This window comes from Bufo bufo, chromosome 2, assembly GCF_905171765.1.
Source record: "Bufo bufo chromosome 2, aBufBuf1.1, whole genome shotgun sequence".
Classification (NCBI taxonomy): Eukaryota; Metazoa; Chordata; class Amphibia; order Anura; family Bufonidae; genus Bufo; species Bufo bufo.
This window is the reverse complement of record NC_053390.1, coordinates 12,102,284-12,125,671: the sequence shown is the minus strand read 5'-3', so window position 1 is coordinate 12,125,671 and position 23,388 is coordinate 12,102,284. Positions and strand designations below refer to the sequence as shown.

General features: G+C 48.1%; 1 protein-coding gene across 1 annotated transcript in view; it reads left to right on the top strand.

Annotated features, from left to right (window-relative positions):
* Positions 1–14,952, top strand: part of LOC120992017 (gastrula zinc finger protein XlCGF26.1-like) — a 34,071-nt gene extending 19,119 nt beyond the window's left edge. The window contains exon 3 of the mRNA XM_040420781.1: positions 13,932–14,952. Coding sequence (XP_040276715.1) covers positions 13,932–14,596 — 665 coding nt within the window. The 3' untranslated portion in view covers positions 14,597–14,952. The remainder of the gene's footprint in view (positions 1–13,931) is intronic.
* Positions 14,953–23,388: the final 8,436 nt, after the last annotated feature.

Genomic DNA, 23,388 nt, shown 5'->3' with positions numbered 1-23,388 from the left:
TTTCCTTCCGAACTGTTCTAGTCCCTCCTTCCATTCCTCCCCCAGTCCCACTACCTTGCCCCCGGTCTCTATCTGCACTATCTTCCCCTCCTATAATGTAATTTCCCTCCCCCTCGGTCCCTAGTTTAAACACTCCTCCAACCTTCTAGCCATTTTTCTCCCCAACACAGCTGCCCCTTCCCCATTGAGATGCAGCCCGTCCCTACGATAGAGCCTGTAGCCGATAGAGAAGTCGGCCCAGTTCTCCAGGAACCCAAACCCCTCCTTCCTACACCAGTTCTTGAGCCACTTGTTAATCTCCCTAATCTCCTGCTGCCTTTCTTGTGTGGCCGTGGTACAGGCAGTATTTCGGAAAATACTACCTTTGAGGTCCTTGCCCTAAGCTTTTGACCTAAATCCCTGAAATCATTTTTAAGGACTCTCCACCTACCTCTAACTTTGTCATCGGTTCCGATATGGACCATGACCGCTGGATCTTCTCCAGCCCCTCCCAGTAATCTGTTAACCCGATCCGGGATGTGTCGAACTCTAGCGCCAGGAAGACAGCACACTGTTCAGCGATCCCAGTCTTTGTGACAGATTGCCCTATCTGTTCCCCTAATAATTGAGTCTCCCACTACCAGCACCCGTCTGCCCTGCTCTCCTGGTTCCCTGCTTACTGGAGCTGACATTCCCCTCACTGGCAGAGGAAGTGTCCGGCTGCAGCAGTGTTGTCCCTGGACTGACAGCCCCCTCATCTGCCAAACTTGTTGGGGTGTGTCAGATCAGGGCTAGCCTCCCTGGTACTCTTCCCTCTACCCCGCTTTCTAACTGTTACCCAGCTAGCTACCACACTTTCCTAAGCCTCCTCTCTGTCACCCTCCCCCTCATCTACCCCAAAGAGTGCTTGCTCGGTGAGAAGCAAACTCTTTTGCAAATTGTCAATGCTTCTCTGTGTTGCAACTTGCCCATTTAGAGACTCGATTTGCGATTCCAAACGGGTAATTTGCTTACATCTTGAACAAAGATATACACCCTCGAACGGCTGTTCCAGGACTGCACACATCATGCAAGATGTGCACTGGACTGCGTTGTCAATTGTGCAACACATACTAAATGGGGATTACAACAGTAAAAAAGTAAAACAGTAAATATAAGTTAGAATAAGACCCTGTCTGCTGTAGTTGAAGGACTACCTAGAATTAAGCCAACAACACAAGGAAATTATATCCAACCTTAGTTTACTGCTCCTTGTCTTAAACTCCACTTAATAAGAAGCCCACTTAGCCCAGTTTTAGACTCAGGAAGATCAAGCTCTGGGGAGTTCAGTGGTTCAATTTAAAGCACCTGGTTGCCCAGGCCACTTCCCTTAATCAAGCAGAGAAAAAAAAATGGGTTTAAATGGCAGTACTAAAATGCAAAAACTTAACCTTTAAGAATCTCTGCTTCAAACCACACTCAGCCACCTGCAATCACTCCAAATATACAACCTGAAATAAAAACAATGTCTATGACCCAGTGATATATTGTTTTGTTATATTGTGGCCATATGGCTTCTCTCTTGTGTGACTTAACTAATGACCCTAATTATGGGTTTAGAAGCAAAAACATTTTTCTCATTCTGAATGCAGCTTCTCTCATGTGTGATTCCACTTATGTTTTAGAAGACCTGATTTATCTGTAAAACATTTCCCACATTCTGAACATGAATATGGCTTCTCTCATGTGTAACAAGATGTGATTTTTGTCTAAAACATTTTCCACATTCTGAACATGTATATGCTTTCTCTCCTGTGTGATATCTCTCATGTGTAAAAAGATTTGATTCCACTGTAAAACATTTCCCACATTCTGAACATGAATATGGCTTCTCTCCTGTGTGACTTCTCTAATGTGTAACAAGATGCGATTTCTGTCTAAAATGTTTCCCACATTCTAAACATGTGTATGCTTTCTCTCCTGTGTGACATCTCTCATGTGTAACAAGATCTGATTTACGTGTAAAACATTTCCCACATTCTGAACATGTATATGGTTTCTCTCCTGTGTGACATCTCTCATGTGTAACAAAACTTGATTTCCGTGTGAAACATTTCCAACATTCTGAACATGAATACGTTTTCTCTCCTTTGTGACGTCTTCGGTGTGTAAAAAGTCCTGAACTGTTTATGGATTCTTTACCACAATGAAATCTTTTAATCCTTTTCTGACTTGTACTTGCGGTAACAATATGTGATTGGTCACAGAGGTATGCAGCAAAGCATTTGTGAAGCCACAACACGCACAACCTTGAGGCGGATGGGCTACAACAGCAGAAGACCCCACCGGGTACCACTCATGTCCACTACAAATAGGAAAAAGAGGCTACAATTTGCACGAGCTCACCAAAATTGGACTGTTGAAGACTGGAAAAACATTTCTAAAGAATGCTATCAGCACCTTGTTGAATCAATGCCACGTAGAATTAAGGCAGTTCTGAAGGAAAAAGGGGGTCCAACACCGTATTAGTATGGTGTTCCTAATAATTCTTTAGGTGAGTGTATATACAATGCAGAATACAGATTGTACAAGACGTCTCTGTAGTATAGTCTACTATACCGGCCCGATGGAGGCCAGAAAGACACGCTCTCATCATGTGACTGGAGCCCTATGGATATGACTGACATATGAAGAACACGTAGCCTCTAATGTAATGTGAGAAGAAACTGTGGAGCTCCTCCATTACATGTCACTGCACACACGTGTATACACTGCACATGACGGCTCTTACCCTGTGATATAAGAGGCTGGTGTTCCTCCATTACATGTCACTGCACACACGTGTATACACTGCACATGACGGCTCTTACCTTGTGATATAAGAGGCTGGTGCTCCTCCATTACATGTCACTGCACACACGTGTATACAGTGCACATGACGGGTCTTACCTTGTGATATAAGAGGCTGGTGCTCCTCCATTACATGTCACTGCACACACGTGTATACACTGCACATGACAGGTCTTACCTTATGATATAAGAGGCTGGTGCTCCTCCATTACATGTCACTGCACACACGTGTATACACTGCACATGACGGCTCTTACCTTATGATATAAGAGGCTGGTGCTCCTCATTACATGTCACTGCACACAAGTGTATACACTGCACATGACGGCTCTTACCTTGTGATATAAGAGGCTGGTGCTCCTCCATTACATGTCACTGCACACACGTGTATACACTGCACATGACGGGTCTTAACATGTGATATAAGAGGCTGGTGCTCCTCCATTACATGTCACTGCACACACGTGTATACACTGCACATGACGGCTCTTACCTTGTGATATAAGAGGCTGGTGCTCCTCCATTACATGTCACTGCACACACGTGTACACACTGCACATGACGGCACTTGCCTTGTGATATAAGAGGCTGGTGCTCCTCCATTACATGTCACTGCACACACGTGTATACACTGCACATGACGGCTCTTACCTTATGATATAAGAGGCTGGTGCTCCTCATTACATGTCACTGCACACAAGTGTATACACTGCACATGACGGCTCTTACCTTGTGATATAAGAGGCTGGTGCTCCTCCATTACATGTCACTGCACACAAGTGTATACACTGCATATGACGGGTCTTAACATGTGATATAAGAGGCTGGTGCTCCTCCATTACATGTCACTGCACACACGTGTATACACTGCACATGACGGCTCTTACCTTGTGATATAAGAGGCTGGTGCTCCTCCATTACATGTCACTGCACACACGTGTACACACTGCACATGACGGCTCTTGCCTTGTGATATAAGAGGCTGGTGCTCCTCCATTACATGTCACTGCACACACGTGTACACACTGCACATGACGGGTCTTACCCTGTCATATAAGAGGCTGGTGCTCCTCCATTACATGTCACTGCACACACGTGTATACACTGCACATGACGGCTCTTACCTTGTGATATAAGAGGCTGGTGCTCCTCCATTACATGTCACTGTACACACATGTATACACTGCACATGACGGCTCTTACCTTGTGATATAAGAGGCTGGTGCTCCTCCATTACATGTCACTGCACACACGTGTATACACTGCACATGACGGCTCTTACCCTGTGATATAAGAGGCTGGTGCTCCTCCATTACATGTCACTGCACACACGTGTATACACTGCACATGACGGGTCTTACCCTGTGATATAAGAGGCTGGTGCTCCTCCATTACATGTCACTGTACACACATGTATACACTGCACATGACGGCTCTTACCTTGTGATATAAGAGGCTGGTGCTCCTCCATTACATGTCACTGCACACACGTGTATACACTGCACATGACGGCTCTTACCCTGTGATATAAGAGGCTGGTGCTCCTCCATTACATGTCACTGCACACACGTGTATACACTGCACATGACGGCTCTTACCTTGTGATATAAGAGGCTGGTGCTCCTCCATTACATGTCACTGCACACACGTGTATACACTGCACATGACGGCTCTTACCTTGTGATATAAGAGGCTGGTGCTCCTCCATTACATGTCACTGCACACACGTGTATACACTGCACATGACGGCTCTTACCCTGTGATATAAGAGGCTGGTGCTCCTCCATCATGGCCTCCTTGTACAGGTCCTTGTGTCCTTCTATATACTCCCACTCCTCCATGGAGAAATAGACAGTGACGTCCTGACACCTTATAGGAACCTGACAACACAATGACACCGTCATCACCCAGACCCCTCCAGTGCTGTTACTGGAGAATTTCCCAGCATTCCCAGCAGTGTCACCTCTCCAGTCAGCAGCTCCATCATCTTGTGGGTGAGTTTTAGGATCTTCTGCTCATGTATCAGGGGGTGAGGGGGAGGCTCTGTGATGGGGGGAGGGGTCCTGCTCCGCCCTCCTGACTCCTGGAGATGGATGATGGGAGTCACACAGTCCCCCGATGTCTTCTTCACTATTGTGTACTCCTGTGGATGGAGAGAGACACTTAGGGAATAAACCCTTCAGGGGCCATGTGCTCTCCTCCGGCCTCTCATCCTGGTACAACGTGCCTACTTACCTCCTCATGGCTCCTACAACATGACTATTGGTCACTGGTCACATGACACATCACTCACCATACTGGGGGCTGATCTTCAGGTTCTCCGTCACTTGGAAGGTCTGGAGGACGTTCTCCAGGACCCTGGACTCTTCCTATCACTTCCTATGATGGATTCTCCTTCCCGATGTCTGACTTGTTACAGAATACAATACAGAGGAGAGAAATCTAGAAAAGTTTACCTCTCCGCTCAGCAGGGAGATGATCTCCAAGGTGAGGTCTAATATTCTTCTGCTGATCTCCTTCTTGTCCATCCTTGGTGGTCGTTCAGGAGAAGAGGAGAGAACTGGAGGAGCTGGAGGCTTCTAGTACTGCAGGCGCCTTTATGAGAAGAGGAGAGGAAATCATCCAGGGGACAAGACCAGATGTCACCTCCAGAACCGCACTTCCTGAGCCTGGAGGGGCCCCGCTTCTCAGAGCCCCCACCACATGGATCCCAGAGGCCCCAACATGGAGATCTCTGGTGGCTCCACAGGAGATAAATGTCTGATAGATGCAGGTCCCACCTCTGGGCTGTGCTCAGCTGTGTCCAGAACTCCTAGAGAAGAGACTGGAGAGAGCTGAGCTCAGGCCGGGCCCCGCTCCATTCATTCTTCTCCTGGAGGCAGGGGCCCCTCACCAGGACAGTCAGGGGCCAGCGAATGATGACAACCCCCACTACTCCTCCCCCATCATACTAAGCTGAGGAGCGGAGAAGGATTCCTTGTGTGTAATGGAGGAGAATCTCCAGAGGTGACATGTCTGAGCTCTCCACCACACTGTCTCCTCACAGCTCATCTTACCTGCAGGCTGGAGGAATGGCTGATACCAGAGAGAACAAGAGCCCTGACTACCGACCAGGACCTGCCCAGTATCTGCTGCACTGCCAGAGCTGAAGGACCTGCGGTGACGTCACCGTCATGTGATCAGTGCAGGGGGCGGGGCTCAGCAGTGACTACCGACCAGGACCTGCCCAGTATCTGCTGCACTGCCAGAGCTGAAGGACCTGGGGTGACGTCACCGCCATGTGATCAGTGCAGGGGCGGGGCTCAGCAGTGGAAAGGATAAGAGGTGGTGAAGGACCTCGGGTGACATCACTTTCATGTGATTAGTGCAGGGGGTGGGGCTCAGCAGTGGGGAGGAGAAGACGTAGGGAAGGATCTCGGGTGAGGTCACTGTCATGTGATCAGTGCAAGGGGCGGGTCTCAGCAGTGGAGAGAGGAGGTGGTGAAGGACCTGTGTCAATGGCATCGTCATGTGACCGGTACAGAGGGCGGAGCTCTCCAGTGGAGAGGAGAAGAGGTGGGGAAGGACCTGGTGCGATGTCACTGTCATGTGACCGGTACAGGGGGCCGGTAACCAGTGTAAAGTTGCTCGCCTTTGTACTGAAGGAGTGGGGGAATTTTAATATCTCCTTTAATCAACCCCTTTTGGTCACATTGCTCGGTGATGGACACAGATAGAACTAGAGCAGGGCTGTAGGGGGGGGGGGGGGGTGTTCCATTGCCCAATTAGGCAAGGTGCGGCAATCGCCCCAGGCAGCGCGGCCCTGGTGATAATTGGGGGGTGGCAGCAGGGCACAGTGAGATGAGCGCTTCTATTGTGGAAGCGCTTATCTCTATAGTAATCTGAATCGTCATCCTCAGGACAGGGATCCAGATGGATGCTATGGGGCAGGAGAGAGGTGTCTCCCTTCCCCGTTCCTCTGATAGGCTGCCGGCACTAGAGAGGTGCAGGGCCTATCAGAGGATAGAGGCCTGCATCGCATCGCTGCCAGCCTGATGGAGGGAAGTACAGTCCTGATCAAAGGTTTAAGACCACTTGAAAAATAGTAAAAAACCCTATTTAGCATGGCTGGATGTTAACGAGGTTCCAAGTAGAGCTTCAACATGCAACAAGAAGAGATGGGAGGGAGACAAAACATTTTTTGAGCATTCAATGTAATGAAAACAACGAATAAACTGAAACAGGCTGTTTTTCAGCTGATCAAAAGTTTAGGACTAGTGTTGAGCGAACTTGTGTTTTAAGTTCGGCGTCTAAAGTTCGGGTTATCGAAGAATCGCGTTATGGATTCCGCTACCAACGGACCATAACTTATGGTCCGTGGTAGCGGAATCCATAATGCGATTCTTGAAAAACCCGAACTTTAGACGCCGAACTTAAAACACAAGTTCGCTCAACACTATTTAGGACCACACCTCCAAAAAAAAACTAAACCCCCCCCAAAACAGAAATCCAACTTCCAAACATGAGCTCAGTAATGAGTAGCTCCGCCGTTATTGTTTCGGCATGCTTGATGCAAGCGTTTCCATGAGTTGAGTGGGAACATTTCTCCAAGTGGTGAAGACGGCCGCACGAAGGCCATCTACTGTCTGGAGCCTGCACCGGAAGTCACGTGGACGCGTTGGAATAAGCTGGAGGAGGGGGTATGCGCGTTGCGCAAGCGCATTCGGCTAAAGTATAGTAATCTGGCAGAACGCCGCAAGCCCGTTATCTACATTAATTTGTACCCTCGCAGGCTCGCTTCGCTTGCCACGCATCGGGCTCGGTTTCGCTGCGCTCGGCATTTGCTAAAACTAACTCTATGCCGCTATTGATAGTAAAGAAAGAGATGGATGGTAAAGAAATGGAGGGCTGGGAAAATGCAGGGGCGTTCTGCCAGATTAACATACTTTAGCCGAATGTGCTTGCGCAGCGCGCACACCCCCTCCTCCAGCTGATTCCAACGCGTCCACGTTACTTCCGGTGCAGCTACATCACTTCCGGGTATAGAAAAGTGGCAAAATACCGGGTTTGTCAGCACTTCCCACATTTAGTCATGTGACCATGAAGGACCAGTGATGTCACAGACCTCCTTCTAACAACTCCACTCTAGCATCTCCCGGCAGTGCAGCAGATACTGGGCAGGTCCTGGTCGGTAGTCACTGCTGAGCCCCGCCCCCTGCACTGATCACATGACGGTGACGTCAACCCAGGTCCTTCACACCTCTTCTCTGCTGAGCCCCGCCCCTTGCACTGATCACATGACAGTGCCGTCACCCCAGGTCCTTCAGCTCTGGCAGCAGATACTGGGCAGGTCCTGGTCGGTAGTCACAGCTGAGCCCCGCCCCTGCACTGATCACATGACGGTGACGTCAACCCAGGTCCTTCACACCTCTTCTCCTCTCACCACAGCTGAGCCCCGCCCCCTGCACTGATCACATGACGGTGAGGTCACCGCAGGTCCTTCAGCTCTGGCAGTGCAGCAGATACTGGGCAGGTCCTGGTCGGTAGTCACTGCTGAGCCCCGCCCCCTGCACTGATCACATGATGGTGACGTCACCGCAGGTCCTTCAGCTCTGGCAGTGCAGCAGATACTGGGCAGGTCCTGGTCGGTAGTCAGGGCTCTTGTTCTCTCTGGTATCAGCCATTCCTCCAGCCTGCAGGTAAGATGAGCTGTGAGGAGACAGTGTGGTGGAGAGCTCAGACATGTCACCTCTGGAGATTCTCCTCCATTACACACAAGGAATCCTTCTCCGCTCCTCAGCTTAGTATGATGGGGGAGGAGTAGTGGGGATAGTGGGGGTTGTCATCATTCGCTGGCCCCTGACTGTCCTGGTGAGGGGCCCCTGCCTCCAGGAGGAGAATGAATGGAGCGGGGGCCCGGCCTGAGCTCAGCTCTCTCCAGTCTCTTCTCTAGGAGTTCTGGACACAGCTGAGCACAGCCCAGAGGTGGGACCTGCATCTATCAGACATTTATCTCCTGTGGAGCCACCAGAGATCTCCATGTTGGGGCCCCTGGAATCCATGTGGTGGGGGCTCTGAGAAGCGGGGCTCCTCCAGGCTCAGGAAGTGCGGTTCTGGAGGTGACATCTGGTCTTGTCCCCTGGATGATTTCCTCTCCTCTTCTCATAAAGGCGCCTGCAGTACTAGAAGCCTCCAGCTCCTCCAGTTCTCTCCTCTTCTCCTGAACGACCACCAAGGATGGACAGGAAGGAGATCAGCAGAAGAATATTAGACCTCATCTTGGAGATCATCTCCCTGCTGAGCGGAGAGGTAAACTTTTCCAGATTTCTCTCCTCTTTATTGTATTCTGTAACAAGTCAGACATCGGGAAGGAGAATCCATCATAGGAAGTGATAGGAAGAGTCCAGGGTCCTGGAGAACGGCCTCCAGACCTTCCAAGTGACGGAGAACCTGAAGATCAGCCCCCAGTATGGTGAGTGATGTGTCATGTGACCAGTGACCAATAGTCATGTTGTAGGAGCCATGAGGAGGTAAGTAGGCACGTTGTACCAGGAGGAGAGGGCCGGAGGAGAGCACATGGCCCCTGAAGGGTTTATTCCCTAAGTGTCTCTCTCCATCCACAGGAGTACACAATAGTGAAGAAGACATCGGGGGACTGTGTGACTCCCATCATCCATCTCCAGGAGTCAGGAGGGCGGAGCAGGACCCCTCCCCCCATCACAGAGCCTCCCCCTCACCCCCTGATACATGAGCAGAAGATCCTAGAACTCACCCACAAGATGATGGAGCTGCTGACTGGAGAGGTGACATTGCTGGGAATGCTGGGAAATTCTCCAGTAACAGCACTGGAGGGGTCTGGGTGATGACGGTGTCATTGTGTTGTCAGGTTCCTATAAGGTGTCAGGACGTCACTGTCTATTTCTCCATGGAGGAGTGGGAGTATATAGAAGGACACAAGGACCTGTACAAGGAGACCATGATGGAGGGGCACCAGCCTCTTATATCACAAGGTAAGAGCCGTCATGTGCAGTGTATACACGTGTGTGCAGTGACATGTAATGAAGGAGCACCAGCCTCTTATATCACAAGGTAAGAGCCGTCATGTGCAGTGTATACACGTGTGTGCAGTGACATGTAATGGAGGAGCACCAGCCTCTTATATCACAAGGTAAGAGCCGTCATGTGCAGTGTATACACGTGTGTGCAGTGACATGTAATGAAGGAGCACCAGCCTCTTATATCACAAGGTAAGAGCCGTCATGTGCAGTGTATACACGTGTGTGCAGTGACATGTAATGGAGGAGCACCAGCCTCTTATATCACAAGGTAAGAGCCGTCATGTGCAGTGTATACACGTGTGTGCAGTGACATGTAATGAAGGAGCACCAGCCTCTTATATCACAAGGTAAGACCCGTCATGTGCAGTGTATACACGTGTGTGCAGTGACATGTAATGGAGGAGCACCAGCCTCTTATATCACAAGGTAAGAGCCGTCATGTGCAGTGTATACACGTGTGTGCAGTGACATGTAATGGAGGAGCACCAGCCTCTTATATCACAAGGTAAGAGCCGTCATGTGCAGTGTATACACGTGTGTGCAGTGACATGTAATGGAGGAGCACCAGCCTCTTATATCACAAGGTAAGAGCCGTCATGTGCAGTGTATACACGTGTGTGCAGTGACATGTAATGGAGGAGCACCAGCCTCTTATATCACAAGGTAAGAGCCGTCATGTGCAGTGTATACACGTGTGTGCAGTGACATGTAATGGAGGAGCACCAGCCTCTTATATCACAAGGTAAGAGCCGTCATGTGCAGTGTATACACGTGTGTGCAGTGACATGTAATGGAGGAGCTCCAGCCTCTTATATCACAAGGTAAGACCCGTCATGTGCAGTGTATACACGTGTGTGCAGTGACATGTAATGGAGGAGCACCAGCCTCTTATATCACAAGGTAAGAGCCGTCATGTGCAGTGTGTACACGTGTGTGCAGTGACATGTAATGGAGGAGCACCAGCCTCTTATATCACAGGGTAAGAGCCGTCATGTGCATTGTGTTGTGGCTACAATACAGACGTTCCTGTGTCTGAGGCCTAACAATATAAGGCAGCGCCTCCGTTTAGCTTTAGGACGGGCTCATACTCGCCCAGAGTCCTGAGTTTGCAGGGACTGACCTACTGATTCCTTCTGTCTCAGGCCAAAACTGATTGGAGCTTATGTAAGCCCCGCCCAAAAGTGGGCGTCACACTTGGGTTGGGGACGTTTTCGAAGGCAGGGCTTACATGCCCCAAATTTACCAACTACGACGTTGGTAAGTATTGGTGGCCCCCAGAATCACTTCCACTGGCGGACCCTCGGCACTGGGCACGATGAATTCAGCATGCCCCCTTCTCGCCGCCACTAGCGGTGTCTGACAGCAGCTCGCTGCTTCCCCCATCCAGAAGACATAGGAGCTGACGCCGCAGTATTTGTATGAGAGAAGAACTTCCAGGAGAAGAAGGGTTAATCTGACCGATATTGAAGGTGTACAGCCATTTTAGGCCTGATTTACAGACGTGTATTCTCCTCCGTGTGTGCAGTGTTCTGTGCGCCGACCAGCACCGGACCGGGGGGCCGAGATACTCAGGACATGTCTCCTGCCTCCACACACTGCACCGCCAGGAGCTTAGATACACACAGAGCTCAGAGTCTCCTGCCTCCACACACTGCACTGCCAGGAGCTTAGATACACACGGAGCTCAGAGTCTCCTGCCTCCACACACTGCACTGCCACGAGCTTAGATACACACGGAGCTCAGAGTCTCCTGCCTCCACACACTGCACTGCCACGAGCTTAGATACACACAGAGCTCAGAGTCTCCTGTCTCCACACACTGCACTGCCGGGAGCTTAGATGCACACGGAGCTCAGAGTCTCCCGCCTCCACACACTGCACTGCCGGGAGCTTAGATGCACACGGAGCTCAGAGTCTCCTGCCTCCACACACTGCACTGCCAGGATCCTAGATACACACGGAGCTCAGAGTCTCCTGCCTCCACACACTGCACTGCCAGGAGCTTAGATACACACGGAGCTCAGTCTCCTGCCTTCACACACTGCACTGCCAGGAGCTTAGATACACACGGAGCTCAGAGTCTTCTGCCTCCACACACTGCACTGCCAGGAGCTTAGATACACACGGAGCTCAGAGTTTTCACATCAGTGCAGCTTTATGAGGGTCTCAGTTTTGTGGAATGAGTTATACTTTCTCTCGGCCTCATTATCGGGGACATGGCACTCACTGATTAACCTTTATTATTTTATTTTGGAGGCATCATGAAGAAAACCAGCAATACGAGCCTTCTCCTGAATGAGCCACCAAGGAAGGAGATCAGCAGAAGAATATTAGACCTCACCTTGGAGATCATCTCCCTGCTGAGCGGAGAGGTAAACTTTTCTAGATTTCTCTCCTCTTTATTGTATTCTGTAACAAGTCAGACATCGGGAAGGAGAATCCATCATAGGAAGTGACAGGAAGAGTCCAGGGTCCTGGAGAACGGCCCCCAGACCTTCCAAGTGATGGAGAACCTGAAGATCAGCCCCCAGTATGGTGAGTGATGTGTCATGTGACCAGTGACCAATAGTCATGTTGTAGGAGCCATGAGAAGGTAAGTAGGCACGTTGTACCAGGAGGAGAGGGCCGGAGGAGAGCACATGGCCCCTGAAGGGTTTATTCCCTAAGTGTCTCTCTCCATCCACAGGAGTACACAATAGTGAAGAAGACATCGGGGGACTGTGTGACTCCCATCATCCATCTCCAGGAGTCAGGAGGGCGGAGCAGGACCCCTCCCCCCATCACAGAGCCTCCCCCTCACCCCCTGATACATGAGCAGAAGATCCTAAAACTCACCCACAAGATGATGGAGCTGCTGACTGGAGAGGTGACACTGCTGGGAATGCTGGGAAATTCTCCAGTAACAGCACTGGAGGGGTCTGGGTGATGACGGTGTCATTGTGTTGTCAGGTTCCTATAAGGTGTCAGGACGTCACTGTCTATTTCTCCATGGAGGAGTGGGAGTATATAGAAGGACACAAGGACCTGTACAAGGAGGCCATGATGGAGGAGCACCAGCCTCTTATATCACAAGGTAAGACCTGTCATGTGCAGTGTATACACGTGTGTGCAGTGACATGTAATGGAGGAGCACCAGCCTCTTATATCACAAGGTAAGACCCGTCATGTGCAGTGTATACACGTGTGTGCAGTGACATGTAATGGAGGAGCACCAGCCTCTTATATCACAAGGTAAGACCCGTCATGTGCAGTGTATACACGTGTGTGCAGTGACATGTAATGGAGGAGCACCAGCCTCTTATATCACAGGGTAAGAGCCGTCATGTGCAGTGTATACACGTGTGTGCAGTGACATGTAATGGAGGAGCACCAGCCTCTTATATCACAAGGTAAGAGCCGTCATGTGCAGTGTATACACGTGTGTGCAGTGACCTGTAATGGAGGAGCACCAGCCTCTTATATCACAAGGTAAGAGCCGTCATGTGCAGTGTATACACGTGTGTGCAGTGACATGTAATGGAGGACACCAGCCTCTTATATCACAAGATAAGAGCCGTCATGTGCAGTGTATACACGTGTGTGCAGTGACATGTAATGGAGGAGCACCAGCCTCTTATATCACAAGGGAAGACCCGTCATGTGTAGCGTATACAAAATTTCATTTTGTATCTTTAGCAGAAAATTACCATAAGAATTCTGAAGGAAACTTCATGTTATCACTAAATTATAAAGCAGAAGATGAAGACAACATGCAGTGCTCTTCAGGAGAAAACCTTAATGTACATCCAGGACTTCACACTACAGATCTATCATATAATCCTTCTGTTCATGAGGAATCTTCTGACCAATCACAGGTTGCTACCACAAGTGCCATTCAGAAAGGGGGTGAAAGGTTTCAAGAGATCTCAAATAGATCAAGTCTTTCTACAGACAGAAGAATTCGCACACGGGAGAAGCCGTTTTCATGTCCACAATGTGGGAAATATTTTGCATATAAATCAGCACTTGTTCGACATGAGAGAAGTCACAAAGTAAAGAAGCCAAATTCATGTGTAGAATGTGGGAAATGTTTTTCATGTAAATCACATCTTGTTAGACATGAAAAAAGTCACACAGGAGAGAAGCCGTATTCATGTTCAGAATGTGGGAAATTTTTTCAAGATAAATTCTATCTTGTCAGACATGAGAGAATTCACACAGGAGAGAAGCCGTATTCATGTTCAGAATGTGGGAAATGTTTTAATGCTAAATCAAGTCTTGTTACACATCAGAGAATGCACACAGGGGAGAAGCCATACTTCTGTTCAGAATGTGGGAAATATTTTACAGATAATTCATATCTTGTTAAACATAAAAGAAGTCACACAGGAGAGAAACCTTTTTCATGTTCAGAATGTGGGAAATGTTTTACACTTAGACAAACTCTTGTTAAACATGCGCTATGTCACACAGGAGAGAAGCCGTATTCATGTTCAGAATGTGGGAAATGTTTTACACAGAAACCAAGTCTTGCTGCACATCAGAGAAGTCACAGAGGAGAGAAACCTTTTTCATGTTCAGAATGTGGGAAACATTTTACACATAGACAAAATCTTGTTAAACATGCGCTACGTCACACAGTAAAGAAGCCGTATTCATGTTCAGAATGTGAGCAATGTTTTACGCAAAAATCAGATCGTGATAGTCATGAGAGAAATCACAGGATACGATCACAATTCCAGAATTTGGACTTTGATTTCGATTCCAATTAAAGAATGACGTTATTCGATAACAAATAAAATAACACTAAGAAATACCCACAGTAACCCCATGTTGCCCATTATGTGAAGAGGTACTTGATGAGGCACTTACTATTAATGTGAGGCACAAGGAAGTACAAATTAATAAAACCAAGTGCCTCACACTAATAGAGTAACACAATCGAATACCTTCTCACATAATGGGCAACAGGATTAATATGTGGAGGCACATGATGGAATTAATGTGATGCACATGGAAGCCCAAATTGATAAAACCATGTACCTCACATAGTGAGACCATCAAGTGCGTCCTCATGTAATGGACAACACGAGATTAAAATGGTTGTGCAGCAAGATAGATGACCTATCCTCACTGAGCCCAATCCATACACTGTGGGTGCTGGATATATAATACAGTCGGCACCTTGCTACAATGACGGGGAATGGCATTCGCACCGAACCCTGTCACTTAACCACTCAGATGCCGCCTTCAACAGCGATTGCTGCCTATCTGAGGTAAGGCAGAGGGATGCAGCTCCCTCTGCCTTCCGATTGGAGACCCTGCAGTGAAATTGCTTCTAAAGCTTCCCAGGCTTGCCATGGTAAGCTCCCTCTAGGCCAGTGATGGATAACCTCCGGCACTCCAACTGTGGTGAAACTATTCCTCCCTGCATACTCCATTAATTTCTATGGAGTTCTGAGAACAGCCAAGCAAGTGTGCATCTTGGGAGTCATAGTTTTACCACAGCTGGAGTGCTGGAGGTTAGCCATCGCAGCTCTACGCTGTTAGATTTTATCTGTTTGGTATGAGCAGAGCTGCTTGCCCTGAGACACCAGATTGTGCAGTGGGGGAAGCCTCCAAAGCCCTCGACTCATCTGAATGAATTGGGAAAACCATGACCTCCTTTGTGTGAGGGATGAGAATCCATTTTGTATGAGTATTTCTTCCATCTTGTGTATATGTGAAAAATGTATGAGCCAGCTGGAAGGATGTAGGGAGTCTCTGTGTATATAGATCAAAAGTTCCTAGCTGCAAGGCCAAGATAGCAGCTCCCTCGCTTCCTTATCTAAGTTTTGGGATGTACTGCTGAAGAATGTCAACTTTGAGATAAGATCCTGCAGAAACTTTTTAATTATTAGAATTATTTTATTATAGTGCAGAAGTATTGCCTTTTATGAATAACGAATCAAATTATTACTTTCGATTTCCACACCCTTGGCGGTGTACCAGATGATTATCTGTAGTGTTATAAAAATGTACACGTGTGTGTGGAATTAAAGGAGAGTGAATCTGATTCAGCAATGTGTCCGTGTCGGCTCTCTGAGCGCTCATAAGGATATTTCAATTGGGACCCAATTATAGAGAAGGTAGTTTGTCCCGACAAAACCTGGCACCCAACAAGGGGCTCGACAAAAGGACACTTAATTGATCTGACAACTTGGATAATCCCGACCTGGACGGACAGATATAAAATACAGCGCTACAAGGTAAGAGACTTTATCTTACATTGTATCTGGGCCTCACTTACCGGTTGTCTGGTTTGAGGGATTGTTGAAGGAACGTACGTATAAAGTCCTTTTACAGTCGAGTCCATATTGATAAAGAACCTTAAAAGTTGAAAATACCTATGATTCTTGGCTTTAGCTTCTGATCATGAGTAATTTTGGGATGTTTTTGGTCTGCCTTTAGGAGTCACTGTATACGTTTTGTTTGTTCTTTACTGTGTTTGAAAATTGCAGAACATTATATAAAGTGAAATCTCAGTAACCGTGTACACTAGGTTATATAGTGAGGAAACTGAGGCTCAGTAACGGAGTAAACTAGGTGATATAGTGAGGAAGCTCTGAGGAAACAGTGAAAACAAACATCAGAATTTTGCTACTTTCTATAGTTGTTCTGGTACAGTTGAAGAGCAATGAGGAATAATTTTAGTATACCCGAATGTTATAAAGCAGCCAAAACATTGGTGAAGGAAAGCGGAGGTAAGGAGGGTCTGAAGAATGTGGACAGAGTGTTAGAGAAGGCAGGGATGAAGTATGCGAATCTTAACCTAGAAGGCTGGGAAAGATTCAGTAGGACACATTGTAGTTGGATAAAGGATCATGGATGTGAAGAAGTGGTTGATATATGGATAAAAGTAGCTTGTGAGGTTGAAACTGAGGGATGTAGAGGAGAAGTTGTGAAAGGTAGATAATTATATATTTAGCAATAGAAATGTGAGAAAACTGGAGATACGCCACCTCTATACCCCCGGCCAGTGCCCCTACTAGAGAGTCCAGGAGTGGACTAGAGGGATGTACGTGTAACGTCTGTGGAAATCAGAACCCAGACTGGACTGACACCTGTAAGGTTTGTGGGACACGTAAACCCCAGAAACCAGCAGGCATTTATCCTGTATTGACTAAGACTAGAATCCTACCTGCACAGACACCCAAAACAGATACCACGGGCCCATCCACCCCTATGACTCCTGAAGCCCCAGGACCATCATGACAGTATGGTTATGTTCCTGTGACAGAATATTACCCTTGGAGCACTAAAGACCAATTAGGACTGTTTACTAAACTCTCAGACCCCCTAATGAGACCAATGCCCACTGCCAGGATGTCACAACAAATTCAGGCGACATACAGAGCCACCTGGGCTGACCTGAAGGACTTGATGATGCTGAAACTAGAGGAATCAGGTTGTAGGCCCTTTCCTTACTGAACATAGGAGGAGGGATTTTGACAAACTGTCTCTAGAGGACTGGGAGAAAAGTGTACCATCAGGGGCAGAGTTTGTCCGAGTTTTCAAGCAATGGGCAAAGGGAAAAGAAGACGAGAGTTCCAGGATTCTAAAAGACGTAGTTCAGGGACCTCAAGAGGCTGCAGAGACGTATGCAGCTGGACTGCGGACCATTTGGACTGACATGGGTTGGGATCAGACTGGACGGGACCACTGGGTGAGAAATTGTTGACATCAGCATTTATGGAAGGCTTGAGACCTGCTCTGCAAGCCAAGTTAAAAGCCTGTAAACCTGAATGACGAGTTGCTCCACTGCCACAATTGATTGCTGCTGCAAAAGGTTTAGAACAAAACATGAAAAAGAATTCAGGGGCTGCAGTCAAATATGTCAATCAGGGACCAGGACAGCAACAAACATCCCGTAGAGATTTCAGATGTTTTAACTGTGGGAAACCTGGCCACAGAAAACTAGATTGCCATGCTCCCCGTCAGCAACAGGAAGCGCCCAAAGATACTGACAGTGGAGATCAACAGGATGAAAAAGTTGAACGGCACTCCTCAACGTGCGTAGGGAGGTGCTCTGTGGTATACAAAGTTGCTTGTAGTTAAAGGAAAGACCACAGCACTCTCTTTTTGCTGTTATACACTGCGTGCAGAATTATTAGGCAAATGAGTATTTTGACCACATCATCCTATTTATGCATGTTGTCCTACTCCAAGCTGTATAGGCTCGAAAGCCTACTACCAATTAAGCATATTAGATGATGCGCATCTCTGTAATGAGAAGGGGTGTGGTCTAATGACATCAACACCCTATATTAGGTGTGCATAATTATTAGGCAACTTCCTTTCCTTTGGCAAAATGGGTCAAAAGAAGGACTTGACAGGCTCAGAAAAGTCAAAAATAGTGAGATATCTTGCAGAGGGATGCAGCACTCTTAAAATTGCAAAGCTTCTGAAGCGTGATCATCGAACAATCAAGCGTTTCATTCAAAATAGTCAACAGAGTCGCAAGAAGCGTGTGGAAAAACCAAGGCGCAAAATAACTGCCCATGAATTGAGAAAAGTCAAGCGTGCAGCTGCCAAGATGCCACTTGCCACCAGTTTGGCCATATTTCAGAGCTGCAACATCACTGGAGTGCCCAAAAGCACAAGGTGTGCAATACTCAGAGACATGGCCAAGGTAAGAAAGGCTGAAAGACGACCACCACTGAACAAGACACACAAGCTGAAACGTCAAGACTGGGCCAAGAAATATCTCAAGACTGATTTTTCTAAGGTTTTATGGACTGATGAAATGAGAGTGAGTCTTGATGGGCCAGATGGATGGGCCCGTGGCTGGATTGGTAAAGGGCAGAGAGCTCCAGTCCGACTCAGACGCCAGCAAGGTGGAGGTGGAGTACTGGTTTGGGCTGGTATCATCAAAGATGAGCTTGTGGGGCCTTTTCGGGTTGAGGATGGAGTCAAGCTCAACTCCCAGTCCTACTGCCAGTTTCTGGAAGACACCTTCTTCAAGCAGTGGTACAGGAAGAAGTCTGCATCCTTCAAGAAAAACATGATTTTCATGCAGGACAATGCTCCATCACACGCGTCCAAGTACTCCACAGTGTGGCTGGCAAGAAAGGGTATAAAAGAAGAAAATCTAATGACATGGCCTCCTTGTTCACCTGATCTGAACCCCATTGAGAACCTGTGGTCCATCATCAAATGTGAGATTTACAAGGAGGGAAAACAGTACACCTCTCTGAACAGTGTCTGGGAGGCTGTGGTTGCTGCTGCACGCAATGTTGATGGTGAACAGATCAAAACACTGACAGAATCCATGGATGGCAGGCTTTTGAGTGTCCTTGCAAAGAAAGGTGGCTATATTGGTCACTGATTTGTTTTTGTTTTGTTTTTGAATGTCAGAAATGTATATTTGTGAATGTTGAGATGTTATATTGGTTTCACTGGTAAAAATAAATTATTGAAATGGGTATATATTTGTTTTTTGTTAAGTTGCCTAATAATTATGCACAGTAATAGTCACCTGCACACACAGATATCCCCCTAAAATAGCTAAAACTAAAAACAAACTAAAAACTACTTCCAAAAATATTCAGCTTTGATATTAATGAGTTTTTTGGGTTCATTGAGAACATGGTTGTTGTTCAATAATAAAATTAATCCTCAAAAATACAACTTGCCTAATAATTCTGCACTCCCTGTATCACAATGCTTATTTTTATTGCCTTATTGTATCCAAATTTTGGATAGATATAATAAGGCAATAAAAATAAGTGGAGATCAACAGACCTCTGCTGCCATTTTTACCCCCTGCTAGAAAAAAAGGCAACCTCGTGCCGGTACTGCTCGCAAAAACTGAAGGAAAGGGCCCTCAACTTCATGTACCCTTATCCATAGGCAACAGAAAGGCAGTACCATTTCTGGTTGACACGGGAGCAGCCAAAACAGTAGTAGACCAGAGTTTCTTGCGGCCTCATCAGTCAAGCCCTTGTTATGTACCAGCTGTGGGATTTACAAGAGAAACAGTTTTTGTCCGTGAATCTGAGCCAGTTAAACTAAAGATAAAAGACAGTACGGTTGTTACCCAATTGTTAGTTTAAAAAAAACTGCCACAACCTCTTTTAGGGACTGATGTTTTGCAAGCACTGGGAGCCCACATACACTTTTACCCCAATGACACTACTGGGCCCCATAGGAAGTATTATGTCCCCTAATAGTGACACTGGCCCTGCCGGAGACTGAACCATCAGAATTAACCCTTGTAGACCAGGCTGTTCTTGAGGTGGTACCGAAGGATTTATGGTCAAGATAAAAAACAGACATAGGGAAACTCCCCGTGTCTTCGGTCACTGTGCTTCTTAAGCCAGGATGTCAGCCTGTCACGACCATGGTTATGGTCGTGACTCCTTGACCCGCATGCAGTTGCCCGCGGTCTGCTCTTGTTGTTCAACTACTGGGTGAGTGCTGTTACTATGTTGCCTCACGTGTGGTTGCCGCTGGCAACATTATAGTATTGGCAGTATAGCGGCCTGAGCTATTGCTAGGCAGCTTGCTGTCAAGTGCATGCGGTTGCACCTGGCAACGTGTGTTTATATGTGTGCACTTTCCCTGTCTGATGTGCACGGGGTTTATTGTGTGTGTATTCCCCTTTAAGTGGCTTTACTACCCTGTCTTGTGTGGAAAGGGTTAATTCCCTTTCCAGTGTGTGTCTGTGTGGGTGTGGCTACTTGGGTTATTTAGCCTCTGCTGGAGGCCTGTAGCTGAGGGGTACTTCAGCCATATGCTGGAGTCATCCTCCTGCCATTATACCATCTTCCAGTGAGGGCCACCCTTGTGGTCATAAAACCAATGTATGATGTTAAGTTGATGTGTTATCTTTTCTATGTTTATTACAGCTATGGATGGCTACCTGTGTGTTTTGTGGTGTGCTGTCTCTTTAGTGTTTGTGTGGACAGAAGTACTGGTGCATGGGTTCCAGTCAGCAAGGCTGTGGCAGGTAGGTTTGGAACTAGTGTTGTTCACCTGCCATATCCATATGTCTGTATTTGTTCCCCCTTCCTTGCAGCTTGGCCAGTGAGACTCCTGTTCGTCCGTGTCCTGGAGGAACAGGTTGTCTTACCCTGCTCCTAAGTCCAGGGATTTCCTTAGGGCTAATAGGGACCCTAGGTTCCGGAGTATGAGGCCTCCTACCTTCTGGGTTGGCTCATACGGATAGGAGTCAGGGTCCGCATTAGGGACGCGATAGGAGGTGACCTGCTCCCTGATCCTGTGGTCCTGGCCTAGGAGCAACCATCCATCCGCTAACATCGCACGGCTGAGAGTTTCCCCCACTCTCAGTTGTGACACAGCCCCCTCGAGTGAAGCAGTACCCCCAGTCATTCCCAGGAGATAGCAGTGGCCAGTCAAATTGATGCTTTTCTCCAGGCTGGTGTATTGATAAAAACAGTATCTCCTGCTAACACCCCGCTGTTCCCAGTAAAGACGAAACCAGTTAAGGGACAGCCTGTCAGTTACAGGATGGTTCATGATCTTAGAGAAGTTAACAAGGTGACAGTTTTACAAACTCCAATAGTGCCAAACCTACATACCTTACTGTCACAAGTTCCATCCACTGCCACGTGTTTTACAGTGATAGACAGTCATGAAGTGGGGAGGGTAGGAACAGCATGAGAAGTTCACAGAGTGGCCCAATGACAGGGTCTGTAGGTTGCGGCAGCATCAGGAGGCCATATAATGGCAAAATGACAGAGTCTGTAGGTGGTGGCAGCATGAGGAGACCACAGAGTGGCACAATGACACTATGGAGGTGGCGGCAGCATCAGGAGGCCACAGAGTGGCACAATGACAGAGTCTGGAGGTGGTGACAGCAGCAGTATCAGCATCAGGATAAGGCTACCGAGTGGAACAATCACAAAGTCTGGAGGTGGAAGCAGTATGAGAAGGCCACTGAGTTGCACAATGACAGAGGCTTAAGGTGGCAGCAGTATGAGGAAGCCATCGAGTGGCACAATGACATAGTGTGGAGATCGCAGCAGGAACATCTGGAGACCACCGGGTGGCACAATGACAGAGTCTGGAGGTGGTGGCAGCAGCATCAGGAGAAGGTGACCGAGTGGCACAATGACAGAGCCTGGAGGTGGCGGCAGCAGCATTAGGAGAAGGTCAGCGAGTGGCACAATGACAGAGCCTGGAGGTGGCAGCAGTATGAGGAGGCCACTGAGTGGCACAATGACATAGTGTGGAGATGGCAGCAGGAGTATCAGGAGACCACAGAGAAGCACAATGACATAGTGTGGAGGTGGCAGCAGGAGCATCAGGAGATCACATAGTGGTAAGGTGACATAGTGTGGAGATGGCAGCAGCATCAGCAGACCACAGAGTGGCAAGGTGACATAGTGTGGAGATGGCAGCAGCATGAGGTGACCACAGAGTGACCAGGTGACAGAGTGGGGAGGTGGGTGGCACAACCAGTACCCGCTGATGAAGGTGGGTGAAAGACCACTTAGCATCAGATGTGTGGCATCAGGCGGGTGGCAGTATCAGAATAGTAGCTGAGGCAGTTAGCCAGAAGAAACCGGTCCATTTTTGTCAATGTTTGGGTGAGGCAGCATAGTTGATCTAATCTGATGCATCAGGCATTGGTGGGTGGAAATCCTGGCTGATCCGCGCCTGATTCATCTTGACAAAAGTCATTCTCTCTACATTTTGGGTGGACAGGCGAGTTCTTCTTGGGGTAAATATGGCCCCCGCCTCACTGAACACCCACTCTGATGCCACACTACTGGCCGGGCAGGACAGCTTTTCCAGGGCAAACTCTGCCAGTTGCGACCACAAATCCAGTTTGGCTGCCCAGTAGTCCAGCGGATCTTTAATGACGGCTGGCAGGGTGCACTCCAAGTATGCCACCACCTGCTGGTTCAGGTTCTGCTCTATGTCTAGCTGCTGGTGAGTAGTTTCTTCACTAGTTGCTGCTGAGGAGGCTGGAACTGTTCCCCCCCCCCCCCCCCCCACCCTGCAGCCATGGCAGAGGAACATGAGCGCGGAGGGCCCCCCTGGTCAGACCTGCGAGAAGATGGACGATGTTGCAGATAGGCAGTGGCCAACTGACTACATAGGATGGCTCTGTAGTAGGTTATTTTGTCCTCCCTCTCAGTGGGTGTAAAAAGAAGCCCCTATTTTGGACCAGTAGCGAGGGTCCAACAAGGTGGAGAGCCAGAAGTTATCCTTCTGCTGAATGGTAAAAATTTTGCTGTCACTTTGCAAGCAAGTGAGCATGTAGTGGGCCCTTTGTGCAAATGACTCTGAGGGACTCCCGGTCTCAATCTCCATTGCATACTGCCACGGTGTGTCTGGGTCCTCTGCCTCGTCTTCCTCATTGCCCTGTAGCTCCTCTGGCTGTTCCTGCTCCTCCTCTCCTGTCACCTGAGAAGAAAAAACACTCCTTTTGCTACATATTGCCTGTGCTCCAATGTCCTCCTCGTTCTCATTTTCCTCCAGTTCAGCCCCCACAGGGCTCATGTGGCCGTGAGATGTAGGCGCCACATCTCCAGTTCCCTGACCAGCCAGATTT